Below are 27,598 nucleotides of genomic sequence, written 5' to 3' on the forward strand. Positions count from 1 at the left end.
CAACACCACCTGCCATGCTGTCAGGGACAGGTGACTGCTCTCACCTTTCTGCTGCCTCATCATGGGAGCAGTGTTGGAAAAAAATAACAAAATCAGCCTTTCCTCCCTCACCTGTATCCCACGGTCCACATGTGACTTTGAGGGGAAGTTTATTCTATTCCAGAGCAGTGGGTGCCTGGACTCGCACCTACCAAGTCCCAGCCCTTCTATAGCCCAGCAGGCAGCAGTGCACATGGCACAACCTGCCCACCTCCTCCTCATCGTGTCCCACTGGGGGGAGACCCCTGCTCTCACCTTCCTTCTGCCCTCAGCCCCCTCTCACCTTACTTACACATTTCAATCACTTCTCCAGAAGTGCTTATTGAAATGGGGAAGCTGCCCGCGAAATACACCCAGAAATATCAATAAAAAGGAAGTGCGTTGGGCCCAGATCAGAAGGATGTGCCTCTCCTTGGCTTCATTTCGAAACAGTTTTGTTTTTTTCAGGTATTTACCAAACTTCCCCTAAGCGATCACAAACCCAGCGAGCACAGACACTGATCCTGGCCTCGCTCTGCGGCCCCTCCGATGCTGTCACACTGTGTTTGCTATTTCCGAGCTCGGGGCTGGGGAGACGACGCAAGAGATTCACCACAAAAGGCCTCTGTTGCTCAAAAGGAGCACGTCCCAGCCCTGTGAGTATTTACAGGGTAATTAGGATCAAGCCAGAGGACGTTCCTCTGGACTTCACCACCACTGCCCCCATGCTCCGAATGGTGCACGCACCTACAGGGCTCTGCTTTTTGGGACAGGACCCGTCTGCTGGGAAGCACCAAGAGGAAGAGCCCCCCACACCACAGCTGGAGGAAGAGTGGTCCCACAGCACCATCCTGCAGAACAGAGGCACTTCTGTCCCCTCTCCTCCCGCGCTCGCCGCCCAGCCCAGGTGCAGCAGCCTGCATCCCACCACGCCGCCAAGAACAGCCCCGGCCCCGCAGCTGCACACCTCCTTTCGCAGCAGCAAACCTCCTGGTCCCACCAGGAAGCGGGCAGGAGCACAGCAGACACAGGAAGAGAAACAAAGAATTAATTCATCTCCTTTTTTATTATTTTTCAGTGGGAGTGTGTGGCGCATGCTTAGGAGAACCACCACAAATCCCCACAGCAAAACCTCACCCCAATATGGGAGCAGGGATGCCCTGAGCACCCTGACAGCTGCTGCCGGCCACTGGGGAGCTTCCCAGGGCTTCTCCTGCAGCAGGGGCAGCGGAGAGGTGAGAGGCCAGGAGGGAGCGAGGCGGGCTGGGCTGCTGTGGGGAGGAGGCGGGAGTCCCCCGGAGATAGGGCCGCACCAGTTCCCGTTAATTACACAACCGCTCTGCTATGTAGGGCTGGTTGCAAAATCAGTCGGAGCCTAACACATGGTCTAGTGAGTGGGGGGGGAGAGGAAAAACTAGGAAAAAAGACTCCATTGCTAACAAAGAAATGCATCCGAAGCAGTTTTCCCCAAACACGCGGCGATGCAAAGCGGTACCAGCCCGGCCGAGCAGCAGCGCTGGTTCCAACAGGCGGTCGTGCTGAGGATTGGCCCTTTGTAGGGCCAGCGTGGTTTCCAGCAGCCGTGCCCCCATGTCAGAGGGGGGAACCCACCCAGAGCAGACCCCCTTGCAGGAACAGCTTCTGCTGCTGCAGCGTGGGCTAAGCCCTGCCCCAGCAAGGGTGGCTTTAGGGTCAGAAACCCCACAGTCTTCCCCCTGCCACCCAAACCTCTCTGCCCATTCTGACACCTCCCGGACCTCTTCACCATGGGCAAACCCCACTTTGAAACCAGCACCTGCCCAGCCTCCCAGGAGCCCCAGTTCAGCAAGAAGGGGGCCCCAGCTGGCACAAGCAGCACAACAGCCTGATGGAGAGGGTTTGCCTGCGTCCCCTCCATCCCTAGTTCCCACTCAGCACACTCCATCAGCACTCATTTTCGGGCAGCCAAGTGCAGAGGCCAGAACAGGCAGGCAGAGATAATCCCAAGGAAATTGGGCGTCTAGCAGCCAAGAGCAGCACATTATCTCCTTCTCAGCAGGGGCAGCCAGTTGCAAGCTCCAGAAGCGTGCTGTCATGAGGGCCGCGTGTCCCGTCGGCACGGTTAGCTGGGGTGCTGTGATTTCTGGGGAGGGAAGAGCAGGGTCGGAGTGCTGAGGACCTACCAGGTTTGGCGAGCACTAGAAAACACCCCGGGGTGAAGCAGGGGATGTACGGCCATGCCGAAGGTGCCACCAGAAGGCAGAGCAAGCTCTTGGAGGTGGGATCCACCTGCCCTGCCTGCATCCGCAGCCACCCCTGGCAGCGGCACAAGGATGCTCCCCAGACAAGACGTGACCCCAGGGGCAGACAGGAAGGGAATGCAGCGGGCAGGGGCTGCCCGAGCAAGGGGCTTTCTGCCAGCCCACATACCCCGAGGGGCAGTGGGGCAGAGGAGGTGGGAGGCGCTCAGGAAGGGCTCCGCAGGAGGGCGCCTGGCCCTGGGCTCACCCCACAGCCACGCGGGGCAGCACCGCAGGCAAGAGATGTTGGGGCTGCAGGGGGCCTGGCTCCCAAGGAGGAGCACGTATGATTGTGGGCTGAGTCCAAAGAGTCAACAAACACCATGTCAGAAGTCTGAGGCGCTTGGCTCAGAAACAACGATGACTTTCTTCCTATGACATCCAGAGAGGCAGAAACAAAAAGGAGAGAGAGCTGGGGCTGGAAGGAGCAGCCCTCATTCCTCATCCCACTGCTGCCCTCTCACCCCCATGCAGGACAGAAGAGGGACCCATCCTGTTCTGTCCCCTTGGAGCATTTTATGGACAGATCATAAGCCTAAAACCCCATGGATTTGCTTCATCTCCCAGTGAGAGGGGAGATGGGAGCCTGTAAGCATGGTGAGAGATGGTGTGGTGCTCCATGAGGGATACGAATGAGGAAAAGAAATGAGAGGACTGAGGGAGAAGGGAGCAAAAAGGAAAATGAAAGATGGGTTTAAAAAGGAAAGCAAAGCAAGCAGAGGGGGTGCGAGCATGAGCCAGGGCAGCACCGTGAAGAGCAGAGGTGGCCACACGACTCTCCTGTGGTGTGGCACTGCCCTGTGCAACACAGGCACTTCTAGCAGCCACTAACCCCTGCCTCACGCTGCCAGGCTGGTTCTCCTGCTAGGGCTAGGGTGGGCTAAGGGATAGGAAGGAAGCCCCAAGCATCATCTGGCAATTCCCACTTCCAAGCTTCATGGGAAGACAGCTAATCCCAGCTCACAGAAAGCCAGCATCCATCCACGCCTCCACTGCTGGAGCCAGGCAAAAAGATAGGAGCCACCATGGAGGGGCAGGGAAAAGTGCTGGGGTGCATCCAAAAATTAATTAATTCTGCAGTGCCAGATCTCATACAGAGCTGAAAGGAGCCTTTCTGCCATTAGCTCCAGGAAGACGGATCGGGGCAAGCACAAGCTGAAGCTGTATGCAGGACCATGTCAACCGGAGAGGAAAAGAGGAGCGAGAAATGCCAGCCCGGGGAAGGAGAAGCCCCTCAGGGCAGGGGAGCACACAGTGGATAACACACGAGCCTTTCCTCAGGCACAGCTGAGCTCGGGCCCACTGCTGTCAGCTCCCTTACAGAAGGTAAGAGGCAACTGCGAGGAGGCGCCTGCTTTGAAACCATTCCAGCAGCCGGTTCAATTATCGCTTCTGATTTTATTGGGGGGGGGGGGAACTTTGGCCTTCACAAATGGATGGCAGTTGTGGTTGCTTGGGATGTGTCAATAGCTCAGGGTTTGTCAATGTTAATGGCTCCGGAGCAACCTTTCCCTGGAAAGGAAACTGCTTTTGCAGCAGAAAAAAGCACATGCATGCGCATGCACCGAAGGAGTGATCATATTTTCCAGCCCGTCTGGCAGGAGCTTGATAAAACAAATTGCACATAGTGTCTATTTAGCAGCAGCAAGCAACAGATACCTAGGGCTGGGAGAGGGGCTGCTTGGTAATGCAGAAAAAATCCCTAGCAAGGGGTTCGTTTCCAAAATGAGCTTGTAAGGGAAAGAACCGAAGACTTCCAGCTGATGCAAACTGGCACAGCTTCACCGCAGACAGTGGGGTGGTGCTGATGCACGCTACCCAAAACATCAGGCCTGTATTTCCGTTCAATAACAAGAGAAATCCAAATAAATCCAGCTTCAAGGGAACCAAGCCTTGCACATCTCAGACCAGGTGCTCCCAGGTGGCTGCAAGCGTTCAGCCCCCCGGTGCCAGCGGGTCACCAGTCCCTGAATGGGGTTCCCTTTGGGTTCATTAACAAATTCAGCCCACGTGTTTCTCCGCCCACAGAGTCCCTGGACAGCTCTCAGACACGGGGCTGGTGTGAAGCTCCTCTGTGGCAGGGCAAATCCACATCGCTCTGTCTCCAGACACCACTGCTCATCCCGTACAACCCAATATCACACCGTCAGCACCAGCCCTGCCTCCACGCCAGCAGCACACCCCGCAGGTGACTGCAGGCAGCCGACAGCAGAAGATGCCCAGCTCAACTGGATGAGGATGGGTGCTGCCAGCCACCCTGTGAGCCCCCAGAGACCCTGCTGTGGACCTGCCCGTGAGAAAGGCAGCCCCGAGTGCCGAAACCTGGGATTAAGGCACTCCGGCAGCTGCCTCACACATCTGGTGCGTGTTAGGAGGGATCCATGGCACGGAAAGCACACACGGGCGCCAAGCAGGGCCGGTTAACCCCTTGGTAGCTGAGCCTCCTCGGAGCACCCAGGCAGCCCGAGGGCAGGGATACCTGCTCAGCCTCAGCCCAGATCTCAGCAGTGGTCCATGCTTGCTATGTGATTTGGGAACTCGGCAATTCAGGTGCCTAAACAGATGTGCAGCACCATCGGAGATGCCTCGGGCTGTGTAAAACACCTGCTCAAGGCCTGGCAGGTGTCACACGGGTCCGATAAGAAACTACCTGTAGCTGGCACCCAACAGAGGGCAAATCCTGTGGATAAGGCACCTCATTCCCTTCCCAAACAAACGGCATCCTTCAAAGGATGCCGAAACACCTCCCCAGGGGGTCCAAAGCCTCAGTCCTGGGAGGAACATGTCAGACTCTGGGTAAGGGAGCAGAAACCTCAGCCACGGCCGTGGGAGGCCAAAGCTCAGCCCAGACTCCTGGTGCTCCTCGTGGCACGAAGGGATGTGCTTTAGTGATGCTGGACAAAGGCCAAGCAGGGCTTTCCCCCTCCTGGGGTGCAGCCATGGGATGCTGGAGGGGCTGGGTGACCCCATGGCATGGGCTCCAGCAGCAGCCAGCAGTGGGGGGGTTGGCAAAACTCCTGGACTGGTGCCAGGACACCCAGCCCCACAGCAAGCTGTCTCCAGAACCCACAGAGAAGGGAATCCCACAGGCTTCAGAGCCAGATTTCACCCCAAGTGTTTTTAAACTGTTTTAAAATACACACTTTTTTTTTTTTTTTTTTTTTTTGGCAGCCCATGCTCAGCTAACCCTCTGGCTAGCACATCCTTCAGTGGTTAAAAAAACTCAAATAAAAGCTCCTGGGCTATCCCCTATTAACACCCACACTCCCAAACCCCCAGCTTTACATTGCAAAATAGGCAAGACAAGCCAGGGTTTCCTGCAAGGAGAAAGGGGCAGTGAAGGCACCTGATACGTCCCTATATTTAGAGGCAGCTCTTCATCCCTAATGCCCCTGCCAGAACACCTACATCTAATATGGAAATGCTGCAGTATTGCCCAGCTTCCTTAGGTCTTCCAGCTGGGGTCTGCTGGCCCTCCCCTGTGTGTTCCCCTACTCCTCTTCACTCCTCTGCTCCCAGCTGGGGCAAACTCGGAGCGGTCACCCCGTGTGGGGCTCAGCCATCCCTCCCCCAAGGAATCCCATGTGCCGAGGGCTCTCCCCATATCAGCTTTCCCGGCCAGCCTCCTTTCAGACACGGGTATACTTAGCAACAAGACTCATCTTCGCAGAGACCCTCGAGACTCCTCTAAGGATCTGGAGAATTCCAGACAGCTGGGGACAGACGTGGCCGAGCAAAGCCTGGGGCCTGCTGGCGCAGTGGAGCCCTTCCCTTGGTGCTGACCATACAAGGGCTGCTGAGGGCTTCCTGCAGCTCCCGGGAAGGCAGCCCCGCAGGGGAGGTGGCAGGGGACTAGGGAGAAGCTGGCTTCTTGGCTCTGAGCCCCTCACTCCACAACTGGACCTGCTTCATGAGCCACGGTCACGTGGCCGTGTCCTGCAGGGCAGGCTTTGTGTTGGGCTCACAGCCCCGAGACACCCTGAGAGCAAGGGCAGCTCGCAGAAAAGTGCAACTCCAGCTGGTTTTTGGTGGTGGTACACCAGCACGAGCAAGGTTCTGCCAGCATGCCTCTGGTCACACAGGGACAAGGGGTAAGCTGTGTCCAGGCTGGGATTGCCTCAATAGTTATACGAGTGTAAGCCTTCCCTGTCGTGAATTCCTCTATATACACTGGGCAGATTTCAAAGCTCATCAAGCAAACCCAACTTCTTTTTTCCTCTCCCATATCTCCAAGGTATGCGTACATTGCCACCAGAAAGCCTCAGGATTGGCTTCCCTGGCAGCTCCATCCCACCGCTCGCATCCCCGGCACTCCTCACACTGTCTTAGCTGCACTGCCCTGACTCCATCCATCCATCCACCCCTCCATCCACACACTGATGGCCTTGAGAAGAACTTCTGCCTGAGGTGAGGAGAGCAGAGAGCTGAGCTAACCACAGGCAGAAGAGAGGCAGCCCCAGGCAGCAAACACACACTTCCTTCCTCCATTTAGGGGGTGGAAATTGTGAGAGCTTGGCAAACATGTAAATAGTGCAAGCAAAAGGAGGGGTTCAGAGCTGCACATGAAACCATTACACAAATCAGGAGGGAAAGTGATTCTCCTTTTTTTTTTTTTTTTTTTAACAAACAAAGAAAAATTACTTTTGCTCTCTTTTTTCCATCCATTTAATATTTCATTACAATTCATCTGAAAGAAAGGGCTGCACCAGCTTTAATTAGCATCCATGCACGCAATTTATCAGAAAGTTTCAAAAAGAGTTTCAATGCTATAAAACAGGTGCCTTCGTATCTTATTTATCTGAAGCTCCAGGAGAAAACAGAGAAAGGAAACACCTAGCCCTGCCCTGCCCTGTGCTGCCCCACCAGGGACTCCTGCTGCATGGCCCTGGCTAAGCCAATATACCTCCTCCCACTGCAGCAAGAGGTGAAGGGGCTCGGCCACCCAAAAAAGGGCTCAGCCACCCCAAAAAGGCTCCTTCCCCTGCAAGGCAAATGAGCACTGCCTGGAATTACACCTCAGCACCCCCCAGCAGCAAAGCTTTCCCCTTTGTTCCTGCAGGCAGTCACACACTGCGGCTCCAGCACCTTTTTGAAGCCTCCAGTCAAGCCTTCAGCCAGGGCTAATTGCTGTCAGGTGTCAGCCCAAACACTCAGCGCAGCCGTCAGCGATAGGAGATGACACACCTTTCCCCTCTCCTTGTCACTCAGGGGTGTTTTTTTCTCTCGACATGAAGTGTGCTGCCTTTCAGCAGCCTTGCAGAGAAATGCTAATGCGAGCTTTGAAGCTGGAGGAGAAAATCAGGCAACCCCCAGGCTCCAGGGATGCTCAGCCTCAACCTGGCTGCATCCAAATCTGAATACTTCTGTGGGATTCCTCGGCCAAGCTTACCTCTGCCTTCCCCTATTGCAGTCAGCTGCAGTTTGGTCGCTGCTGCTGGTCTCTTTCCCCTTAACCCCTATGGAAAGCCACCTGCTGTGGAGTGACCAGAGTACAAGTACAGAGTACAACAGATTGTAAAATCACAGTCTGTTGATAAAGCAACAAAGCAGACCGGAGGAACGGGGAGATGTGTAAGCTGACAAAAGACAGCAGCCAGCCTGAAAAATGTCCAGGTTAATTCAGTTTATAGGCGTAGCGGACACAAAAAGAAATCCGACCGCCAAGGCAGCACCTCCTCTCAGCCCCATCCCACAGCCACGTTAGCTGCTGGTGTCACAAATCCTGAGCATGGTCCTACAAGCCATGGCAAAGGCAGCAGGTGAGAGCAAAAGGGGTCTGAGCATCCCTCCTGCAAGGGGGATCCCTCTTGCGAGGGGTTTGGGCATCCCTCCTGCCTCCCATCTCCTTCCCACCAAAGTCACCCACCCATGCGCACTGAGAGAGGACACATCCTGCAGCAGGGTCTGCCCCAATTTGCCTTAAAGACGGGGCTGATTTCAACTGTGGGGCACCATGGCAGGCCCCAGTCTTGGAGCCAGACCCCTCGCTGAGCTTGCATGGGAGTACAGGTTCCCCACTGAACCAACCCCCCCAGCGGCTTTGAAGTTCAAAGGAGATGGGACCTTTAGGAAATCTAAGTCTATCCATAGCTGAAGGGCTTCACCAAAACCCTGCCAAGGCATCTGATCACCTTCATGTCCCATGGATCATTCTCATACTGGCCCCACGACATTCCTTCCCCCCAACACCTCCCCTCCCAGCTCCCCATCCTCCCAGATTCATTTCCGCTGGGCTCCCCAGTCCCCAGGCTTCACCTCTCACTCTCCTGGTGGGATTCATCTCCCACTTGGTCCTCTCCTCCTGCACCCTGGTGGCACTCCTCCGAGTCCGACATCTCCCTCCTGTCCGGCACAGTGCCCTGGGGACGGCTCAGGGCTGGGGGGACGGCGCGCAAGGGTGCTGCTGCCGCAGCTTCGCTCTTCCTGCGCTGGGCAGAAGTGAGCTGTGCCGGAAACTTTGTGGGTTTAGGGGGGATGGGAGAAGGCAAATTATAATTTTTTTTTAAAAATGGTTCAGATTATTTTAAGGTTTCGCCTCTGTCGGCAGCCTCGAAAGAGGGAAGCGCTAAGAAAAACTAAAGGGGAAGGGAGGAGCGTGGACATCCCCCCCAGCAGGGAGAAGGGCAACCCACCGCTACCCAGGGCCACCCCTGGTGCTGGCACGGCTCATATGGGGACATCCTGCAGCCCTGAACCGCAGCACCCTGTGGTGTATGGGGCACCATCACCATGGCACGGAGGTAATCTGGATTTCACACCTCTCACAGCACTAGCCTGCTCCTCTCCAGGTGCTGAACATCCCCTGCAGCCCTGGGGGTGGCTGCTTTGCACCACCAACGCAGGCTGCATGCCCCCCGTGCCTGGGCTGAGAGCTCCTGTCCCCCCAGCCATCACCCCACATGGAGAGGAGCCACAGCAGAGCACCATGGGCATGAACACCAGTGCAAGGAGTGACCAGAACCAACAAGAGGCTACCAAGAAGTGCCCAGCATGGGGCCATCACCTCCTGGCCCCCACTCAGCCCCCGCTGGGGAACAAGCAGAAGCAGGAGGAGGTAGAGCAGGCGATGGCATCGTGCCGTGGCCTCACCCACTTCCTTCCTCTGGCAGATGGTTCCTCACCACCCCAAAACCCCCAGCCCTCTCCTCTGCCTGCCCAAGCAGTGCCCAGGCATGGCAGCTCCTGTGATGGGGTCAGAGGACAGATCTTAGGAGAGACGAAATGTCCCTTCCAACCCCGTCACCACGAGATGGAGACCACGAGGAGGGCAGCAGGGGAGCATCCCGTGCTGCTGCCCACTGAGCACACCAGGCCAAGGCAGCCTCCTGCTGGAGATGAGCGTCCCCAAGGTGGTCCCACAGCACGGGGCCTCCCTGTCCCTAGCACGGCAGGCGACATCCCCCTCTCCCACCAAAGCTTTATTTACACCGCTGCTTCCAGACTGCAGCTCTGCACAAAACCAGGGAAACAGCACCCGGCCGGTGGGCTCGATGCGTGGCGAGGACTTGTTGGGGCTGGGGGTAGGGGAAGGTGGCCATGGCCACAGCCATGTCAGGAGGGGATGGAGGAGGGTGGGAAAGGCAGGCGTGGAAACAGCAGTGCTTAGGACTCGCCAGCCTCGAACATCTTCTTTCTGCCCTCCATGCCAGACTTCTCCTCGATGTTCTTCCTCCAGTCGCCCACATCGCGGAGGTCCTTCTCCTGCAGGAGGGATGGGCACGTGGTGGGATGGCTCCACAGGGTGAAATACCCCCCGAGCACAGCCCCTTCACCCTTCTGGCCATGGAAACCTCACCACAGGTTCTCTAACATTTCGTCTCCCCTGGACAACCCCATGTCAGCTAGAGGAGCCCAATTCCACCCCTCCTGTACGTCTTTTGGGGCCGCATGCCACATTTTTGACACTGGGAGCTAGGAGAGGAATTATGGAGCAGAAAGGACCCTCACCCCCCACCTTGTCTATCACGCAGGGAGGCATCAGCTCCCAATATCAGGGGCTGATGCCCATGTGGGAGAGGGAATGGGTACCTTCTCTGTGTCCTCCTTCTTGACTTGCTTGAGGTTGGCCCGCAGGTCCATGCAGACCTTGTGCTTGGAGCCCAGCAGGGCGCGCAGCATGGCATCTGCCGACATGCGCACCCGGCGCAGGGGTGGCCTCTTGAACTTGCCCCTCAGGTCGAACAGCTTCTGGCTCAAGTCCTCCAGCTGCAGGGAGGAGAAGAAGGGGCAGAGACAGCCCAGCGTGAGCGTCATGCACCAGCAAGAGGCATGGGGAGGGAGGAAGGATGAGCCAGAGGCTCTGCTGAGGCAGCTACGGGATGGCCCCAGGGGATGCTCACCTCCTTGGTAGTCTTCTGTAGCTTCACCTCTGTGTCGTACCTTTCCTCATCCACTGACTCGATCTTGGCGTGCAGCTTTTTGCACAGCTCCTGGGAGGAAAAACGGAGAGGGATGTTGAGTACTAGGACATGCAGGTGGTTCCTCTCGCCAGACCTCTTCCTTCTCCTGTGTCTCTGACAGACCCCTCTGTCTCCAAAAAGCCCGAAGGCTGGAGAAGGACCAGGCCATCATTCAAGACCATCTGATCCCAGATGGTGAAGGGTGGCCTGCAGGGCGTAAGGGTGAAAGAGGTGTTTACCTGGAGTTCCTGCATGGATCCTGGGAGGGACAGAGGAGGGCAGTGCTCTGCCAGGTAGTTTTGCTTTTCCACTTCCTTAGCAGCTGCTTCTTTTTCTATTTCAGTGGCAGCAAGCTGGAGCATAGCACTCTGCAAAGCAACAGGAGGATGATCAGCGTGGAGTAGGGGCAAAAGAAAGCTCCCCATGGCCAAACCACCCACATCCCACACAGGGGGGATTCAGGGGGACTGCTGAGAAGCTCTGGGGGATGCTGGCTCCAGCCTCCCCCAGCACCAGAGTCCCGCTGTGCAGAAGGCTCCCTGGTAAGGGGCAGAAAAGCACACAGGGAACCTCACATTGTGCATCGTGGCCTTTCCCAGGCAGGAGAGTGCCTAGGGGAGCTGCTCGGGGTAGGAGATGGTACAGTAGGGACACAGCTCACCCAGCCCAATGTCACCTACCTTCAGGTGCTGCCGCCGGGCAGTGGCTGCCCTCCTCTTTTTCTGTAGGAAGGAAAAATGATAGAAAAGAAGGTTACGGTGTGTACATTTCCCCATGCGTTTCCTTTCCCCATACAACCCCGCAGCTTGATCCACATTTGGTCCCCAAACCAGCTTCATCCTCCCTGAGACACCAGGTAAGAAATGCAATGCACTCTCAGCTGCATGAAACCCTCACAATTTGGCGAGCCTGGGAGAGCTCTCCTGCCTCTTGTACCTACAGTGCACTAGATCAGCATCAGCAGGTCTCCTGCTCAGAGGAGAAACCACAGCCTTGGTCCACCACGGCACTGCAGCTGTGTCCTCAGCCCTTCAGCCAGAGGAGAGTGAGCCTGAGTATGGCTGGGGCAGGGGAAATGCACCCTGCATCCGACGTGCAGATGTGGGCGAGTAGAAAGCAGCGCTTGGGTGTTGGTCTGCTACATACAGGAGGAAGTGGATAAGGATCTGCGGAGTGAACTGCAACCAAATCTGGCAGGTTTTGCATGTACAGATGGTGCTAAGGCCCTCCTGACAGAAGCCAAGGGCTCTGCAGATAAAAGGCATCCAGCGCAGAGATGCAATGCATCACTGACCAGTGGGATCTTGCTCGTAAGGTTCTGGGCATGGGCCACAGGAGATCAGAGTCCTTGAGGACTCCAAGCACAGGACTTATATTCCATCTGAGAAGTGCTGCCTTAGCAAAGAGTGCCCTCCTGGCCTTCTCACTGGGCTTAGTGGGCAGTCAGAGCACCTGCTGGACATCAGCACTGTGGTATAGGGTATGTGCACTGCCCTGAAATCCTCTTCTCTACATGAGAACAAGCTCTGCCTCGTGCTGTGTTGGGTGTGTGGGGAGATGGAGGATGGAGCAGCTTGCTCAGAGGAGCTATGGAGCCACGCTGGCTGACCCTGCACCTGGTCCTCATTGACATGGCTCCTGCAGTGACCTGAGGGGAGTCTGGGGTCTAGTGCTGACTTGGAGGCAGTCTGGTGCAGGAACCCCTCCTTCTGCCATGGCAAAACCCTTGCCCTGCATTTCCACAGCCATCCCTGGACTTCAAGGCCATCCCTGCCCCAGTGTCCCCTCAGCACCCTCCTGCTGGCGGAGGAGGTGCAGCCACCTTCCTGACGGAGGAGCTGCGAGGCGAGGGCTGCAGGGCTGAGCACGGCTGAAGGCAAAGCCCCAGCAGGACACACTTACCTCTTCACTGGTCAGGTAGGGCAGGCAGACAAGGACGGGGAGGAAGAAAAAGGGGAGAAAAGGCAGTTAGCATCCCAGTCAGAAACAAGCAGATGTATCTTAACAAGTGTAAAAAGCTGGCAGCTGGATGGAAGTGTTTAAAGGCCAGCGACATAGCGGAGAGAGAAAATGGGAACTTACTCAGACATCTTGCTTTAGATGGTTGTGAGCCTGCAATGAAAACCAAAAAAATAATTTACAATTATTCATGCTGGTGTTGGTTTTCTTGCGTTGAGAAACAAAGCAAGATTACCCGAGACAAAGAAAGAAAAAGAGGAAGGGGTTTGTCCCAACTTCTCCAAATTCCCGTCTCAAGGGGAACTAGGCTGAGGTTTGTAGACGAGAGGCAAGCACGTGCCAGCTCACGGCTACATTTGCACTGGGACAAGCGGTGCCAGGCCAGAAAAAGGGATTGTGACAGTGAGCCCTGCAGGGGTGATTCTTCCTTGGCCCCCAAGATGCCACTTTATGCAATGAAGGAAGAGGGGGGAAGACTAGTTTGTCTGCCACTTGACTCTGTCATACAGCTCTTATCACATAGGGCTGTAGCAAACTAAATGGCTATTTCGAGCTTCAACCTCCCTGTCTACTAATGGGGAAAACAGCACTGCCACGCTTCATGGAGGAGACATACCCCAAAGACCATGATGGCTTTGGGCACTGGGAATGGAGCCAGGCAGCAGCCACAGGTGACAAGGACATTGGAGGATGCTGCTGCCAGCACATGTCTGCATCAGGTAATGGAACATGCACAGATAATGGGACACAGGACTGAGAGCTCTTGCTGAGCTGGTGAAGGTATGAACAGCTTCATCAGAGGATTTTTTGCATTTGCTGGAAGTGGAGATTTTACAGGCACAACACAGCATCTTCGGGAAGAGAGGGAAAAGTACCAGAGGGAACATCATGCTGCAATTTTTCCCCCGTAAATGTAATTGCGTTTTTCTATCAGAGCAATATTTCCTGCTTGTGTCTGCTGATGGAAGGACGCAGGAACATTGGCCAAGCCCAAAGGAAGCTGCTCCCTTGCAGAGGAGACAATCCCCCAAAACACTGCAACCTGCAGGCCTGGGAGGTGAAGCGTTAACGGGGTCGGTGCCCGAGGGAGGAGGTACGGGCTGCAGGGCCAAGCTCCCCCAGGAAACTTTATCCTGGAAAATGTGCGGGCCCATCACATTACTGGGAAGGGGCGGAGGGGGGGGAGAAAAGTGCTTCTAAAAATGGCTGGGGAGCTGCACAAGGAGCTGCAGCTGTCTCCTCAGACGGCAGCCTGGCCCCGGTGCCAGGCCCCGTGACTCGGGGAGGTCGGGGCGACACAGGGCGACAGCCACCACCGCAGGTGGACAAGGAGCAGGAGCTATTTTTGCCAGCGTCCCTGCACCCCGCGCTGCGAGCACCAAGGACGGGAGGAGGCAACGCCAGGCTGGGCTGAAAATCATCCCCATGGTGCTGCCAGTCTGGATGATGGTCCTTGTTTTGGGGGTCTCCCGGTGGCGAGGGTGATTTGGGGGGAGAAAAGGGCTGCACGGAGCGGAGGGGTGTGAGTGGGGATTGTTGCAGGGTGCCGCAGCTGAGGATGCTTTTTCCTGTGGTCCCAGAGAAGTCAGCATTAGGGGGCTTAGGGCAGAGAGCAAAACCAAGTGAGGATGAAAGCAAAAAGAAAAGGCAGCTGGGAAAGACAGAGGGAGGCTCCCCGATGCCAGACCCTCTCCAACAGGCAGAGGACGGAGGTGGCTTTGTCAGCACCCCTAATTCCCCCAGCAGGTCACCCCACCCAGCCTTCACCTCCCCAAAACTCATGTGAGAGAACCTGCTTCCCCGTCACCCCCTGCAGAGCAAGCCAGTCAGTAAGAGACATGCAAAGCAGCTCACCCAAATCCACAGGAGAAAGAGAGAGCCCCGCTGGCCGGCCAGGACTGACTGGCGAGCCGAAGCAGCTGGCTGAGTAAGGAGGTATAAAAGGGCTTCTCGGGTGGCTCAGCAGAAAATCCACCTTCTCTTTAAGGGCATGGAGACCTTCTCAGACCAATGATGTGCAAGAGTCCCCGGTGCACCTCCCTTGGCTGGGGCAGGCGAGGCAGCCCCGCCGGAGAGAAGCAGCTCTGCCTGCCCTTGGGGAACGCTGCTGGAAGGAGGCTGCGGATCCTGCATCGCCCCCCCAAAAACCAACCACCAGCAGCATGTGGAAGAGCCATCCCTGAGGGAGCCATCCAGCACTGGCATCTTCTTTTAGCCTCAGTTACCACACAGGGAGACATTCGCAGCTCCTCCTCGTGTGAAATATTTCATCACAACTATACATTTATTTAAAAACCAAACCCAAAGCCTGCTGCTGGCTCCCTGCAGCACATGGGGAGCAGTCTCGCGCTACCAGCAAGAAAGGTAACCCCAAGGCTGCTGAGGGGTGCCTCACACCCACATCCCCACAGCCCAAGCAAGAGGCAGATGGAAATGGCTCTGGAAATATTCACCAGCCCCATCCAGAGCACATGCAGCGGGTATGTGTGTGTGTGTATGTGTGTGCAGGGGATCCCATGGAGACAAGAGTCCAAACAGCTCCTGCCCTCCTCCCACAGACCAGGCGCTCCCTCCGCTGTCAGCCAAGGGATTTTGAGCAGATTCAGACACGGTCAGGACTAATTTTCCTCTCAGACGTCACACAAATAGCAGCAAATCCGCTGCTGCAGCCTGCCTGTAGCATCACACGAGCAGCACTGCAGGTGCTGCCAAAGAAGCCCCAGATGGGGCTGGGGTCTTGCTTTGGGGTCCTGTGTGGGCGAGGCTGGGTTTGCTCAGGATTAGTCTCTCAAACATCGAGAGCTAGATGGCTTGGGTAGTGAAATCACCACAACCCTGCCACAGCAGGAGTGTCAGTGTCACTTGGTGCTGGCCTCTAGCTGGGAAATACCCACTAGCCTTCCTGGGGTATCTGCTCGGCCCAGCTAAAGCCGGCTTCTCAGAAAAATAAAGAACAGAGAGTGCAGTGAGTGCATTTGGGAACAGACAGCAGCCACCCCAAGCAGTCAGCAGCAGAGGTCACCCAGCAAGGCACAGCTTAGCCACTTCACTTTTCCTTCATACTCACCCCAGGAGAGCCACGCATGACCCTAAAGTTAAACCAACTTTTTATTATTCTTTCCAAAGTGTCTGCAGCCATTTTCTTCAGCCCCCCACAGAACTACACCCATCCTGGCCCCTGCTGGCCTGCCAGACAGCAGCTCTTGGATGAGAGATCGAAGCCAGAGGGTGATGGGTTCAAGAAGTCCCCATGCCCAAGGAGCTGGGTTGTCTCCTCTTCAGCACCCTGGTAGCATCAAGTGGGCAGGGGCCATGTGGTGACTTGTCCAGCACGACACCAGGAGACCTTAGGCCTTGTTTCCAAGGATGATATTATCAGGGGAAAAAATAAAAAAATAAAAATAAAAAAATAGCAGCCCAACAGCAGTAGTGTGCATGGTAAAAACTCCGCAGGGTGACTGAGGAACGGGGTGGCTGACTGCCTTTTCCCCAGATCACATCAGACCAATGCACGTAGCTCCCACCCTTGCCCAGGACATCCCCTCTCCCTCTGGCATGTCCCCAGGAGCTCCCTAAGCTTTATGTCTGCCAACACCAGCCTCTAGGAGCTTCTGCAAAGCAAAGCCATCACCTTTGCATCCCGTGCCAGCACTGTCCTACACACCCCACAGCTACGGTTTTCTCTTTCCCCCTGACATGGGGTTCATTTTATTTTCCTTTTGGCTCTTCTCCTGTGGGGCTGCTGGCAAACAGCACAGCCACCAGGTCCCATTTAGCTCCACGCCATCTTCCTCGACAGGGAGTGCTTCAGGCACGCCAAGCTGGCAGTGCCAGGCTGCAGGGACATCTCCAAAGCCACCAGCAGGTCCTGATGGCACTCCTGGATGTTCAGTGGGTACCGTGCCCTCACAAACCCATAGGCTGCCAGCAGTCCCATGCTGTGCTTGACCATCAGGTACTGGATGACACAAGTAGGACCTAAAGAGTAACCATCCCTGCAGTGGATGAGGACACGCTTCCCTTTCTCCACTGAGGCTTTGATGCACTCGTTGATGTCCAAGAAGCAAGGCTGCCCTATTTCGTGATGACCCCCGTGCAGGGAAGCCCTGATGTCAACCCTGAGCCGTGGCCAGCTGTGCCTGAAGCCTGCCCGGCCGCAGGTGCAGGGGATGATGCTCAGGCTGCGGTCCCTGGGCAGGGAGCTCACATCGATGATGCTGTCGATGCCATTCGTGCACAGCACCCGCCCGCTGTAGGCAGCGTTGAGGTTCCCCAGGTAGATGCAGTCGGTTATCTGGGCAATGATGGGTCGTGCGAAGGGGAAACGTGCAGGCTCCTCTGGGCTGGGGCCAGGGTGATCTTCAGGATGCGGGTTCTTCTTCTTCCAGCTCCCTCTGTGAAGTTTCTTGGGGCCAGCGCAGGGCAGAGGGCTGGAGCCAGGCCCGGAGCCCTGTGACAGCGGTGAGAAGAGGGGGAAGTGGCTGGCAAGCTTGGCCTCGGGAGGGGAGGGTGATGGACGAGGCAGGAGAGAAGGAGGGGAGGGACTGGGTCTGAGGGCACAAGGAAGGGATGCCAGCACCAGGGAGCCCACACTGCGGGCTGGTCCTCTGCTGTCAGCCTCCTCCACCTGCAAGACAGGGAAGGACTGGTGAGAGCGCAGAAACTCAGCTCTCAGCTGCTCGGGCAAGGAGACGCGAGCAGGCATTGGGACCCCAACCCACCCACAGACAATAGAGCCCCAAGGGCCTTGCACATCCCCAATACTCAAAGACCCAGCCCATTGCCCTGCACAGAGGTACGGGCGTGCAGCAGGTGCCCACCTGGACCCCCAGACCGCTCCGCCAGCCCTGGTGTGCCGTGCTGTTGGGGCCATCCCTTCCTGCTGACGATGACCAGCAGGGTGACCGGGGCATCCTGCCAGGCTGCGGGGCTGCAGACACCACCTCCCCGGGCTTCTCTCCTCGTGCCTCACTGCTACTCCTCATCAGGTTTGGGCAAGAGCCTGGAGGGACAGAACAAGTCAACACAAGGGCTTTCATGAGCAGCAGCAGCATCTGCCCTCTGAACCTGCCTCCAGCGATGGAGAGGACACATCGAGAGCCAAAGTGAGGGGCCTGAGCTCAGGGCTCACTCCTCGCTGGAGCTTTTCCCACTGCCATCACGTGCACTTCGGCAGAAGGTGCCTTAGCCCCTGCCCTTGGGAAAGCCACCAGCTAACCCCTCGGACCAGCACTGATGTACCCAGGAGGTGATCCATCTGGCATTCCCACCGAGCCTGCCCCAGGGTAGAATTACTGGAGCGACCTGACACCTGGGCACGGTGTCCCTGTGTCTGCACGACCTCAGTGCCTGCTAGAGACCAGAGCAGGAGCCAGGACGTGTCTGGAGACCAGACTGAGACCTCCGTGTGATTAAATGAGTAAGGTTTCAGCATGCCTCCACACCCGAAATGGCTTTCAGGCTCTCCATGCCAAAATGAGGCTGCAGCAAGAATACTTTGTTAGAGTAAGAATAATAACATAATGTGAAGTGGCAATTGAGATCAAAAACAAAGGCGATAAAGTGCAAAGCACTTCCCTCCCCAAGGTTAGCAACTGCTCTGCAAACCAGTGGCCACATCAGTTATGATCCTTTAGAAATTATCCACTTCAACCCCACTGTTGTTTTTTACACGTGGTTTTGTTATTGTTTGGTGTTTTTTATTTTTTCCCCAAGTACCACGTGAGCCAAGAAAACACATTTTTAGGAAAAAAAAAAGCAGTGAAGCCCCTCGGCAGCCTCACCCACCTGTGCAGCACCGCGGGAGAGCCACGGGAGAAGACAGCCGCCAGGAGATGGGCCTCTGCAAGGTCCTCTGAAGGTGCTCCATGATTCGGCCTGGGGAGGGAAGGGATGAGCACAGACTGCTGAAAAACTCCGCACCCAGCTGAGAAGACGCCGGAGGCAGGCACCCACTCACCCGTGACACCCTTCTTCTTCGGGGGGCACTTTCTGCCCTCCAGCACGACAGCCACAAGGTCCTTGTGCTGCTTCTCCGGTGGCTCCATGCCGCCAAGCCTGAAATATGGAGAAGCAGGAGGTTTGGGTTTCTTTCTGCCTACAAAGCTGAGATAGAAGGAGCTGTGGGGGAGCAGGGTGATCTCTGCACCCCCATTATCAGCCCTGGGGTGTTCAGGACGGAGGCATCCCGTGGTGGAGGTGCTCCTGGGGACACCTCCACGGCATGAGTGATCCAGGAGCAACGTGAGCCCAGGCTGGGGCAGGAACAGCCCCAGATACCAGAGCCCCAGCAGCAGGCAGTCACAGTGGGAAAAAGAGTGGGAGTAGAGATAGGAAAAGGGGCAAGGGATAGGAGACTTTAAAAACCTTCATTATCTGCAATTTAAAGGCAAGTAGTTCTTTAAGTGGGATGAGAAGGTGACGGCTTCCAGAAGCCAGCAGAACAGTGATTGTTCAGCACCTCCAAAGAGGTCAGTTTTATCAACACAAATATTTGATGTCCCAGCACTCAGTCTTTTAATTCCCTTGAATGTACAACCCTAGAAAAACCTCTGCACGTGGGTCAAGCTAGCTGCCCCCAGAATCTGGGCGTAAAACCTTTACAGCTCACAGATCCGTGCACCCCTTTCTTCAGATACCTGCGTGCCTCGAGGCACAAACTACGAGCCACAGGGTGCTGGCAGCACAGCACCCAGCTATCAGAAGCACACGGAGGGGAAGGGGATGGGGAAAGGGCAGAGGATGGGAAAAAGTGAAGGGGGTCGGGAAAGAGCTCCCTGCCCCTCCAAGAAACCAACAGCCTCACTCAGGGCAGGCCCGCTCCCCCCGCTCGCAGTCCAGCACAAAGACCCCCCGCTCCTCCCTCCTTCCCATGCCCCCCGGCTCTTCCCAATCCCCCTTCCCCACAGCAGCAGCCCCACACAGCTCGGGACCCTGCCCCAAAACACCCCCAGCCCCAGGGCTTTACCGTGGGCAGGGGCACGATGCCAGCGCCTGTGGGGCCGGGACCCCGGTCTCGCACCCCAGGGAGCAGCAGCAGAGGGGCAGCCTGGGAGATGTAGTTTCGGGAAGCATCCCGCTCTCGGCATTTTTATTTATTTATTTTTTAAGTCAACTTTCTTTCTCTCTGAAACCACATAAAAATATACTGTAAAAGAAAAAAACCTACAGCCTGCATAACGCCCTGTAAACCCAGGAGCTCGGGAGTTTTAGAGGAGGAACTCTTTTTGTGGCAAAGTTTCACCATAGGATTGTGAGATAAATATTCATTAACTAGCATCATTATAAAATGGGCACACTTACTCCTTGTGAGAGAAGCTTAGATAGTCTCCAGTGCTCAAAAACTGTGAGACCAGCCAAAAAAAAAAAAATCTGAGGCTGGAGGACAGCCAGCACATAGCCAGGCTGAACGATGACAGCCCATAATCATTTTTGTCTCACGGCAGACGAATGGTGACAAGCATGTATAATGTTCAGCATTCGCCTGGTGCAGCTCTCCAGGCTGGTTTCCTAAAGCACAGGGACCAATAATCATAAAATCACTGAGCGAGGGAATAATTCACTTGGGAGGGACTCCTGGAGGTTGCCTGCTGCAGCCCCAACCCAGGGCAGGGCCACCAGCAGGGTTAGATCCGGAGCGAGGTCCTGCTCAGAGCCAGGGGCAGCGTCTCACTGAGGTGTGAACATCCTCAGGGATGGAGATCCCACACCCCTCCTGAAGTTTGACCCCTCAGGGTGATTGCCCCCTCATAACTAATTGTATTTCCTTTGTAATTTGGGTCCACAGCCTCCCAGCCTGCCACCCCACAGGCTGAGCCTCCTGGCTTTGGTTCTCTTCCTTCCTCCCCCAAACCCAGCAGCAAGCCCCCCTTTGCCCCAGCAGTGCAGGACCAGGCCTTTCTGCCTCGCACCCGTGTTCATTTGTAGGAGACCTCATGAGGAGGCCGAGCTCTGGCTGGGAGCACAGATAACGGAGCCCCATATCCCAGCATGTACCTGCCCTGCCCTCTAGATGCAGACACGGGAATCCAGCACAGACACAAGCTGAGGCTGGTTTCCCTCTCACCCAGCAGCGCTCCCCATTGCGCCTTCCACCAGGGCACCCTCCTCCTGAGGCTCATTTCCACGCTCAGCCCTCCCAGGAACATCGCTTGGGCAGGAGACACGGGGCGGGCAGGGGGACAACGGGCCGTGGGGACGTGTTGGTGGGGATGCAAGGAGAGGGAAAAGCAACACCAGAGCTAGAAAGCAGCCCTGGCAGGGCATTAAAAGCCAGAGCTGGGTGGATACTATCCCCACCCAGGCACCTTTCCCTCTTGAGCAAACACCTCAGCCGGTGGCTCTGTACCTCCCCGAGGCTCACCTGGGGCAGCACGGAGCCTGCCCAGCTGGGTGCTCGCTCCTGGGGTCCCCAGCTGCCCCAAAAATCTCCCCCAGAGCTGCTCCCTTCTGCACAGCCCCTCCCAGCTCGGTTTAAGGCTGAGGGTTTAATTCACCCAGCGTCCTTTTGCAAGCATTTCTCAGGTGACTGATTTCCTCCTCCATTTCCTTAAGGGCAGCCAGATGATGCTGTTTTCCCAGCAGAAGCCCCACTCTCCTTGTCACAGCCATCCCAAAACAACCCTGTCATTTCTCCCCTCACCACGGCCGCAGCGAAGCCCGGTTAGCATTTATTAAACAGCAGACACGGCGGCTTTTTATAGTTAAGCTCAGGTCATTAATCTCTATCGAGAGCTTCCATAATCTTCTCCAGCTTCACCGTATTTGTTTAACTCTCTCGTAGTCACTCTGCGGAGCCAGGGATAATTGCAGATTAACCGCTTTTCAATATTAATGGCTCTTCATTAATGCTTGGGGCTCTCCCCCTCCAGAGCCCACAGCTTCCCACAGGCTGCCCGGTGCAAATTACTTTCCTTTTGTCTTTTGAGGCCACATGCAGTGATACAAACCCAAATCTCCGCCATGCTGTGGCTGCTTTGATGCAGAAGGCCAGGAGAAGGGAGGTTTTCTCCCAGAACATTTCAGAGCAGGAGCAATCCCCTCGGGTGGGAATGGGAAGGGGTCAGGCACTATCTGAGCCAATCTGGCTTAACTCTTCTCAGCTGAAGCAAAGAGGCTCTCCCTTATTAGCTCCTTGAAATACTAATTCAGGGAGCTAGGAGGCTCCTGGGCTTTGGAGTTAGCCCAATGCAGGGAGCTTCCACCTGCAGAGGGCTCAGAGGATCCACCCTGTCCCAGGAGGCATCTTTCCTTCCATATCCCACATGTATCTCAAGGCCCCACAAGGCAGGACAGGGGGGCACAAGCAGACTATGCAAAACCCACCCTGAACTGAGATGAGGGCTGCAGCCCAGCCTTCATCAGCACAGAGTGCCCAAAGCATGAAAGCAAGAGGACAAGGTGCATGCTCAGCATCACCCCACCCCAGTAGCACCTCCAGGTTTGGGGTTAAAACCCCATGGACTCGGCTCTGTAGGACCACATGGGGGTGGATGGAGCCAGCACTGCAGACTCATCTGCAGGGTCCATAGGGATGTTTGCTGGTGAGTCCCACCCCCCGGGACACATCTCAGGGTGCACAGCCCAGCACGGGCCAAAGTCAGGCCAGGAACAGGCTAAGAGTGAAGCTGCATGGACGACTAGGGGCTGATTTTGCTGTTTCTTTTAGCCTCTTGCCAGGACACAAAGTGTGCTGATCACAGAGTCAGTAAAGAGTTAGTCCTGTGTCTCCAATGCCTTCCTCACCAGCCCATCCTCTTCGTCTCCCCCCAAGCCTCTTAGGGTGGTTCAAGATCTTGGTCTCAGTTAAAAACCCTCAAAAATTAACTTTAAAACTTTTAAAAATACCCAGGGACTCAGTGTTTTCCAATGAGCCTTTCTGTATTTGTCCCCCCAGCCTGCGAGGGGCTGGGACAAGCCGGACCCCCATCCACACCTTCCCCTCCAGCATCCCCCCGGTGCAGATCTGCCCTGCTCTGGCATTGCCCAGTGCACGAGCTGCACCAGCAGCCAGCTCCTCTCTTGGCCAAGAAGAGCCCTCAACCCATTTGGGGCTCTCGCCCCCTCTATCTGGTGGCCAGGGGCAGCTTGAGGTGGGACTTCAGCCCCAGGGCTTTGTCCACCACGTCGGCGGGCTGCAGGCTGTGCCACTGGGCCAGGGGCCGGCGCGGGTTGGCCAGCATGTCGGACCAGTGCCGCAGCTGGTTGCCCGTGGCCCGGCAGCCCAGGAAGAGTTTGCCGATGGGCTCGTTCTTGGTCACTCTGTCGTAGTCCCAGACGGAGATGACAACATCCACGTTCTGGTGGGGACAGGGGAAAGAGCATCAGTCGGACCCACACCTGCCCAGGGACCTGCTCAGAGCTGGGCGCTGCAGGGAAACCCACCTGAATCTGATTGAAAGGCACCTCAAACACAAACACCTCGTTGAAGTAAGGGCTCAAGGTGTTTTTCTTCACACTTGTTGTCTTCTTCTTCCATTTCTTCCTGTTCAGGATGAGATGCACCTTGACAAAGGGATCTGAGGAGAGAGAGGGGACAGTTCCACACCAAGATCTGCAAAGCCCTGAGAGCTCTCGGTGCTATCATTAGCACCAGGTAGGGAGCTGTGAGCACGAGCAGCCCCTGCCAACCTGCCAGCCCATGGGAGTCCATCCGTTTCAGCTTCTTGGCTTCCAGGATGAGCACCGTCAGCTTGCCGGTGCTGGGGACGTAGCGCAGTGAGAAGCAGATGTCTCCCAGCCGCTCTTGCTGATGGAGACGTGGGCAATGAGCAGGGGTACCCAGCACAGGAGGTGCTCTTGAGGCGGACAAGACCCAAAGCTTTACCTCCTTAGAGGCTGGCAAGAGGGACAACAACACGTCCCTCTCGGGGGCTTTTCCCACCAACCTCAACTTTGCTGGCCACTGCCAGGTCGCTCCACTGCTCGATGACGTGCTGCAGGTTGACGCTGGCCAGCGGCAGGCGGACCTCGCCGATGGTGTCGTGCTTGGCGAAGCGGTTGAAGTCGTGGATCTGCATCACCAGCGTGGACTCGGACACCTCCGCCTGGGGCAGCTGCAGGGGAGGACCCATGAAGGATGGGGTGACAGACACAATGACAGCAAAGGTATCTCCCTGCCTGGAGAGCAGCACCCATGCACTGCTCCCGATGGGATGAAGGAACCATCAGCAGCCAGGGCATCCTACCTGGAAAGTAAAGCTCTCGTTGAAGACGGGGCTCAGGGTCTTGCGGTAAACCTTGGTCTCATACTTCTTCCTCATGTCAGACGTCAGGTAGACAATAACATAAGGGTCAGACGTGCCCCCGTTGTCCATGGCCTTCAGATCAGCTGCTTGCTTCACGCCGACCTTCAGCTTGAAAGAACGATGCACGAGGTCACCGCACAGAGGAGGATGGGGAGAGGTGAAAAGCAAGCGAGCTCTCAGAGATGTCACCACACCATGTAAGCATGAAAGCCAGCAGGGTAGGGACAGCAGGGATGGATGTCTGGGTCTTGATGGGCCATGGAGGGACCATGCAAGAGCCCAGCCTCACAGCAGCCCCACCTCCTGCGCGTGGAAGTTGTACTCCAGCGAGTACTGCAGCTTTCCTCGCCCCGTCTGCTCCAGGCCCTGCTCCAGGTCCTCCATCTCGGGCTGGACCTGCAGCAGAGAGTAGCACATCCCTCATGGTGGGGTCCCGAATGCTCAGGTGTGTTCCCATGCATGGGTGGGACCCCCAGCTCTGTTCCCAGCCTATGGGGACCAAGCTGAGCTCTCACATCCCCACTGTCTGTCCAGGCACAATGCACCGTGCAGACCAAGATGCTCTAAAGGTGAGGTTTAAAAGAGCCCCCCTCCAGAAATCCCAGGTTGCACATCTACAACCAGTCCCACCACTCTGGGGACCTGGGGGGAAGATGGGCAGCGCAGGGCAAACCTCCTGCTAGGAGGGTGGTGGGGAAGAGGGCAAAGCAGGACGCACAAGGTTGGCTGTGGTGGAGCTGCTGATGGCATGCAAGGTGACTTTCTCCTTCTTCTTGGGCTTCTTCTTGGCACAGCAGCACCTGATGATGCAGATGAGGAAGAGGAGGAGCAGAATAGCCACTGCCAGCGCCACGGCGATGAGCGCCCATCTGGGTACTGGTGCAACAAGGTGGACAGAAGAGTTAAAAGCAAACAAAAACATGCAGAGTGCATTTATATTCCCCTCCTAGCATTACAGCATTACAAAGTTGCATTTGGGGGGCTTGACCCTAAAATCCTGAAAAGACCCAACACTAGGAGGCTGCAGGTAGAGACCGTGCCTGACATGGGTGACAAGGATCTCTCCTGGGGAGGTGTGGAGCTTCTCCGCAGCATCCCTGGCCATGGTGGTCCTCACACCCCTTTGGAAAATAGGATTTGGAAGGGGGGAGAGGAAGGGATGCAATCTGGAACAGAGGCAGGGCCCCTAGGATAACTCTTCCCAAGGGAGCAGGGCGATAGCAGCCCCAGCTGTACTCACATGGGACGCGGCCAGCGAAGCCACTGAGGAAGCCCGGTGGAGCCGTAGTAGCCACAGGGCTACCGGGGAGCGGGGAGGCTGTAGCCCCACTGATCCTCAACGCCTTGGCCATGGAGAAGTGCAGGTGACCTGGGGAGGCAAACAAAATGAACAGGGTGGGGATTTCCTTTCCAGGAGCACATGTGCTGCTGGTGGCGCAGAGATTTAATGAGTAAACACAATTAAAATCCTAAGATAAAGCCCAGAGTAAGCATTTAGGGCTCGGCTGCTTTGGAAATGAGGTGTGAAATGGAGCAGAGCTGTTCCCACAGGCAGGACAGTCTCTGCTCAAGCTGGTTTTTCATTTAATCCTCATCTCCCCTCCGTGACCAGTTCCTTTACATCAGTGCAGCCCTTCCCTGCCCTCTCGCAGGGCTCAGGGCTTGCACCATCCCTTGCAGCAGGGCTGGTGGCCACACGATGGGTGTCAGCAGTGCCAGCAGTGCCACCATGCCAGCTCGGAAACTGCGTCAGCCTGGCTGGTGCACATGGCAACGCTGACGTGCATTAAGAGCAGGCTTCATGCTTAAACCAGAATTGGTGTTGGTTTTTTATAATTATTATTTTAATTGATGTGCTCTCCTCACATGAATGTTTCATTGTAACCTAAGCTTTCTTCTCTCCCTGCTTTGGATGATGAGCAGCAGCAGAGCTGCTATGACTTGGGGTTGAAGGAGCCAGCAGGAGAGCACATCTCATGCTAGAAGCCTCCAAAGGGACCAGAAAACACTCTCCACAGCCTCCTGGAGGCCACCTTCTAAGGAACCATGGCCTGGGGTGTGTTCTTCCCAGCACGGTGACGAGGGCCGGCAGGTATGCATGTGTTTACCTTGGCCACACCAGCACTGCAGGGCTCTTTGCACAGGGATGCTCTTTAATTTTATTTTTTTTATTATTTTTTTAAGACAACAGGGCTCTGCTGCTGGGTGGCACAGGGATGAAGGAGAGCTCTTTATCCCTGCTAGGGCAGCGGGATGCAGGTTAAATGACTTCTGGGCTATTGGTGTCATCGGAAACTCACGCTCAGCTCACAGCCTCGCCATTGAGTTTTAGTGATCTGTTTCCCCTGTTCCCATGTGCAGAAAGCAGCTGCAGCCTGGTGATATACCTTCATTATTCAGGAGGCTCCAGCTTCAGGCAGTGGCAGCGTGGGCAAGCAGATGCCCACCCCACACGGGCTCAGATGTTTTATCATGTTTTTTCCCACCAGAGCCCTATGGCTGTCTGATTTCAGCCCCAGTTACAAGGAAAAAGCTCAGCCCAGCCCTGTGAGGTGACTCAAACCGCTGTTTTGGGGGCAATGGGGACAACCCAGCCACCACCTGGGAGCACCGAGCATTCTTGCTTCTGCAAAAGGACTTGGGGAGCCCTGTCCTTCTCCCCCACCCCATGCTGACCAGGGTCCCAAAACCAAACTTACCACGGTGTCTCCTTCCCAGCCTCAGTCTCCCTTCCCCTCTGCTTGGGCTCCTGCTCCAGCCACGGCACGTGGCAGGGACATGCTGTGGGACAAAACAGGTCCCCACCGGGCACGGGGCTGGGGGCACAGCAGGGACAGTGACTTCCCCCTGCACAGCACAGCCGAAACTGGAAAGTCTGCTTTGCCAGCCCAGGAACCAAGCTCCTCAGCCGGCCCCACCTCACCGCTGACCCAAGCGGTGCTCACGCAGGCGAAAAGCCAGCGGGGAACTCCCTGCCCGAGCAGGAAGCACAACTCCAGGCCCTGCGCTCCTGGCTGCAGCGAGCCGGCCAGCATCGCTGCTGGGGACAAACCCAAACCTCCAGGCCAGCCCAGCAGCAATGCCAGGACAGAGCACAGCACGAGGCTCCATGTTCTTAGTGCCAGGGGATGGGTCAGGGGTGATTTCAGCAGCATCCCCATCTCAAATTGATCCTCATTTCTTCTCTTGCTGTCAATTCAGCCTAAAAACTGTCTTGTCCCTGCAGACGTTCAGGGCTGCTGTTAGAAGTGGGGAGCAATACCAAGAGTGCCTGATGCCCAAAAGCAGCGGCACATCCAAAAAGTAAGGAGAGGCCCCAGAAACCACCTCTGGATTTTCCTGTAGCCACCAAGGCATTGCCATACCCTAGAGAGGTGCCAGGGACGTCCTTAGCCCCCACAACACAGCCCTGCTCACAAGCACCCTGAGATCCTGCTGCATGGAGAAACATCATCTCCAGGTGCAAAAGATGCTGCAGGAGTGATGCTGCAGCAAGATTTTGGAGAGGGGACACAGAAGCCAAAATACTTTTTTTTTTTTTTTCTGAATTGGCAGACCTGGAGGATGCACAGGAGAAACATATAATGGAAATTGGGCAGGGGGGAAGGGAACACATCCAATAAAATTACTCAGGGAAAGGGGGTTCACACACACATGCTGAATGCTGAGCTCACTGCCAGCACTTTCAGCTGGCTGT

At 56.1% G+C, this 27,598-nt stretch overlaps 3 protein-coding genes across 3 annotated transcripts in view; all 3 read right to left on the reverse strand.

Annotated features, from left to right (window-relative positions):
- LSP1 (lymphocyte specific protein 1) overlaps nucleotides 1-8,746 on the reverse strand; it is a 40,147-nt gene extending 31,401 nt beyond the window's left edge. Inside the window, exon 1 of the mRNA XM_082762055.1 lies at nucleotides 8,553-8,746. Within this exon, the coding sequence (XP_082618181.1) occupies nucleotides 8,553-8,632 (80 nt within the window). The 5' untranslated portion in view covers nucleotides 8,633-8,746. The remainder of the gene's footprint in view (nucleotides 1-8,552) is intronic.
- A 956-nt stretch (nucleotides 8,747-9,702) lies between these two features.
- On the reverse strand, nucleotides 9,703-11,438 carry TNNI2 (troponin I2, fast skeletal type). The gene is made up of 5 exons (XM_082760831.1): nucleotides 11,377-11,438; nucleotides 10,936-11,064; nucleotides 10,637-10,726; nucleotides 10,326-10,502; nucleotides 9,703-9,998 (listed from the first exon to the last, which is right to left on the reverse strand). Exons 2-5 carry the CDS (start codon nucleotides 11,056-11,058, stop codon nucleotides 9,900-9,902), a joined length of 489 nt encoding a protein of 162 aa, XP_082616957.1. The 5' UTR covers nucleotides 11,059-11,064; nucleotides 11,377-11,438; the 3' UTR covers nucleotides 9,703-9,899.
- An 11,154-nt stretch (nucleotides 11,439-22,592) lies between these two features.
- On the reverse strand, nucleotides 22,593-26,737 carry SYT8 (synaptotagmin 8). Its single transcript, XM_082761740.1, has 9 exons — nucleotides 26,601-26,737; nucleotides 25,142-25,270; nucleotides 24,620-24,777; nucleotides 24,202-24,297; nucleotides 23,842-24,009; nucleotides 23,542-23,709; nucleotides 23,285-23,402; nucleotides 23,039-23,172; nucleotides 22,593-22,953 (listed from the first exon to the last, which is right to left on the reverse strand). The coding sequence occupies exons 2-9, from the start codon at nucleotides 25,251-25,253 to the stop codon at nucleotides 22,720-22,722; spliced, it is 1,188 nt and encodes a 395-aa protein (XP_082617866.1). The 5' UTR covers nucleotides 25,254-25,270; nucleotides 26,601-26,737; the 3' UTR covers nucleotides 22,593-22,719.
- Between the last annotated feature and the right edge of the window lie 861 nt (nucleotides 26,738-27,598).

This window comes from Aythya marila (genome assembly GCF_965140915.1).
Source record: "Aythya marila genome assembly, chromosome: 5".
NCBI lineage: Eukaryota > Metazoa > Chordata > Aves > Anseriformes > Anatidae > Aythya > Aythya marila.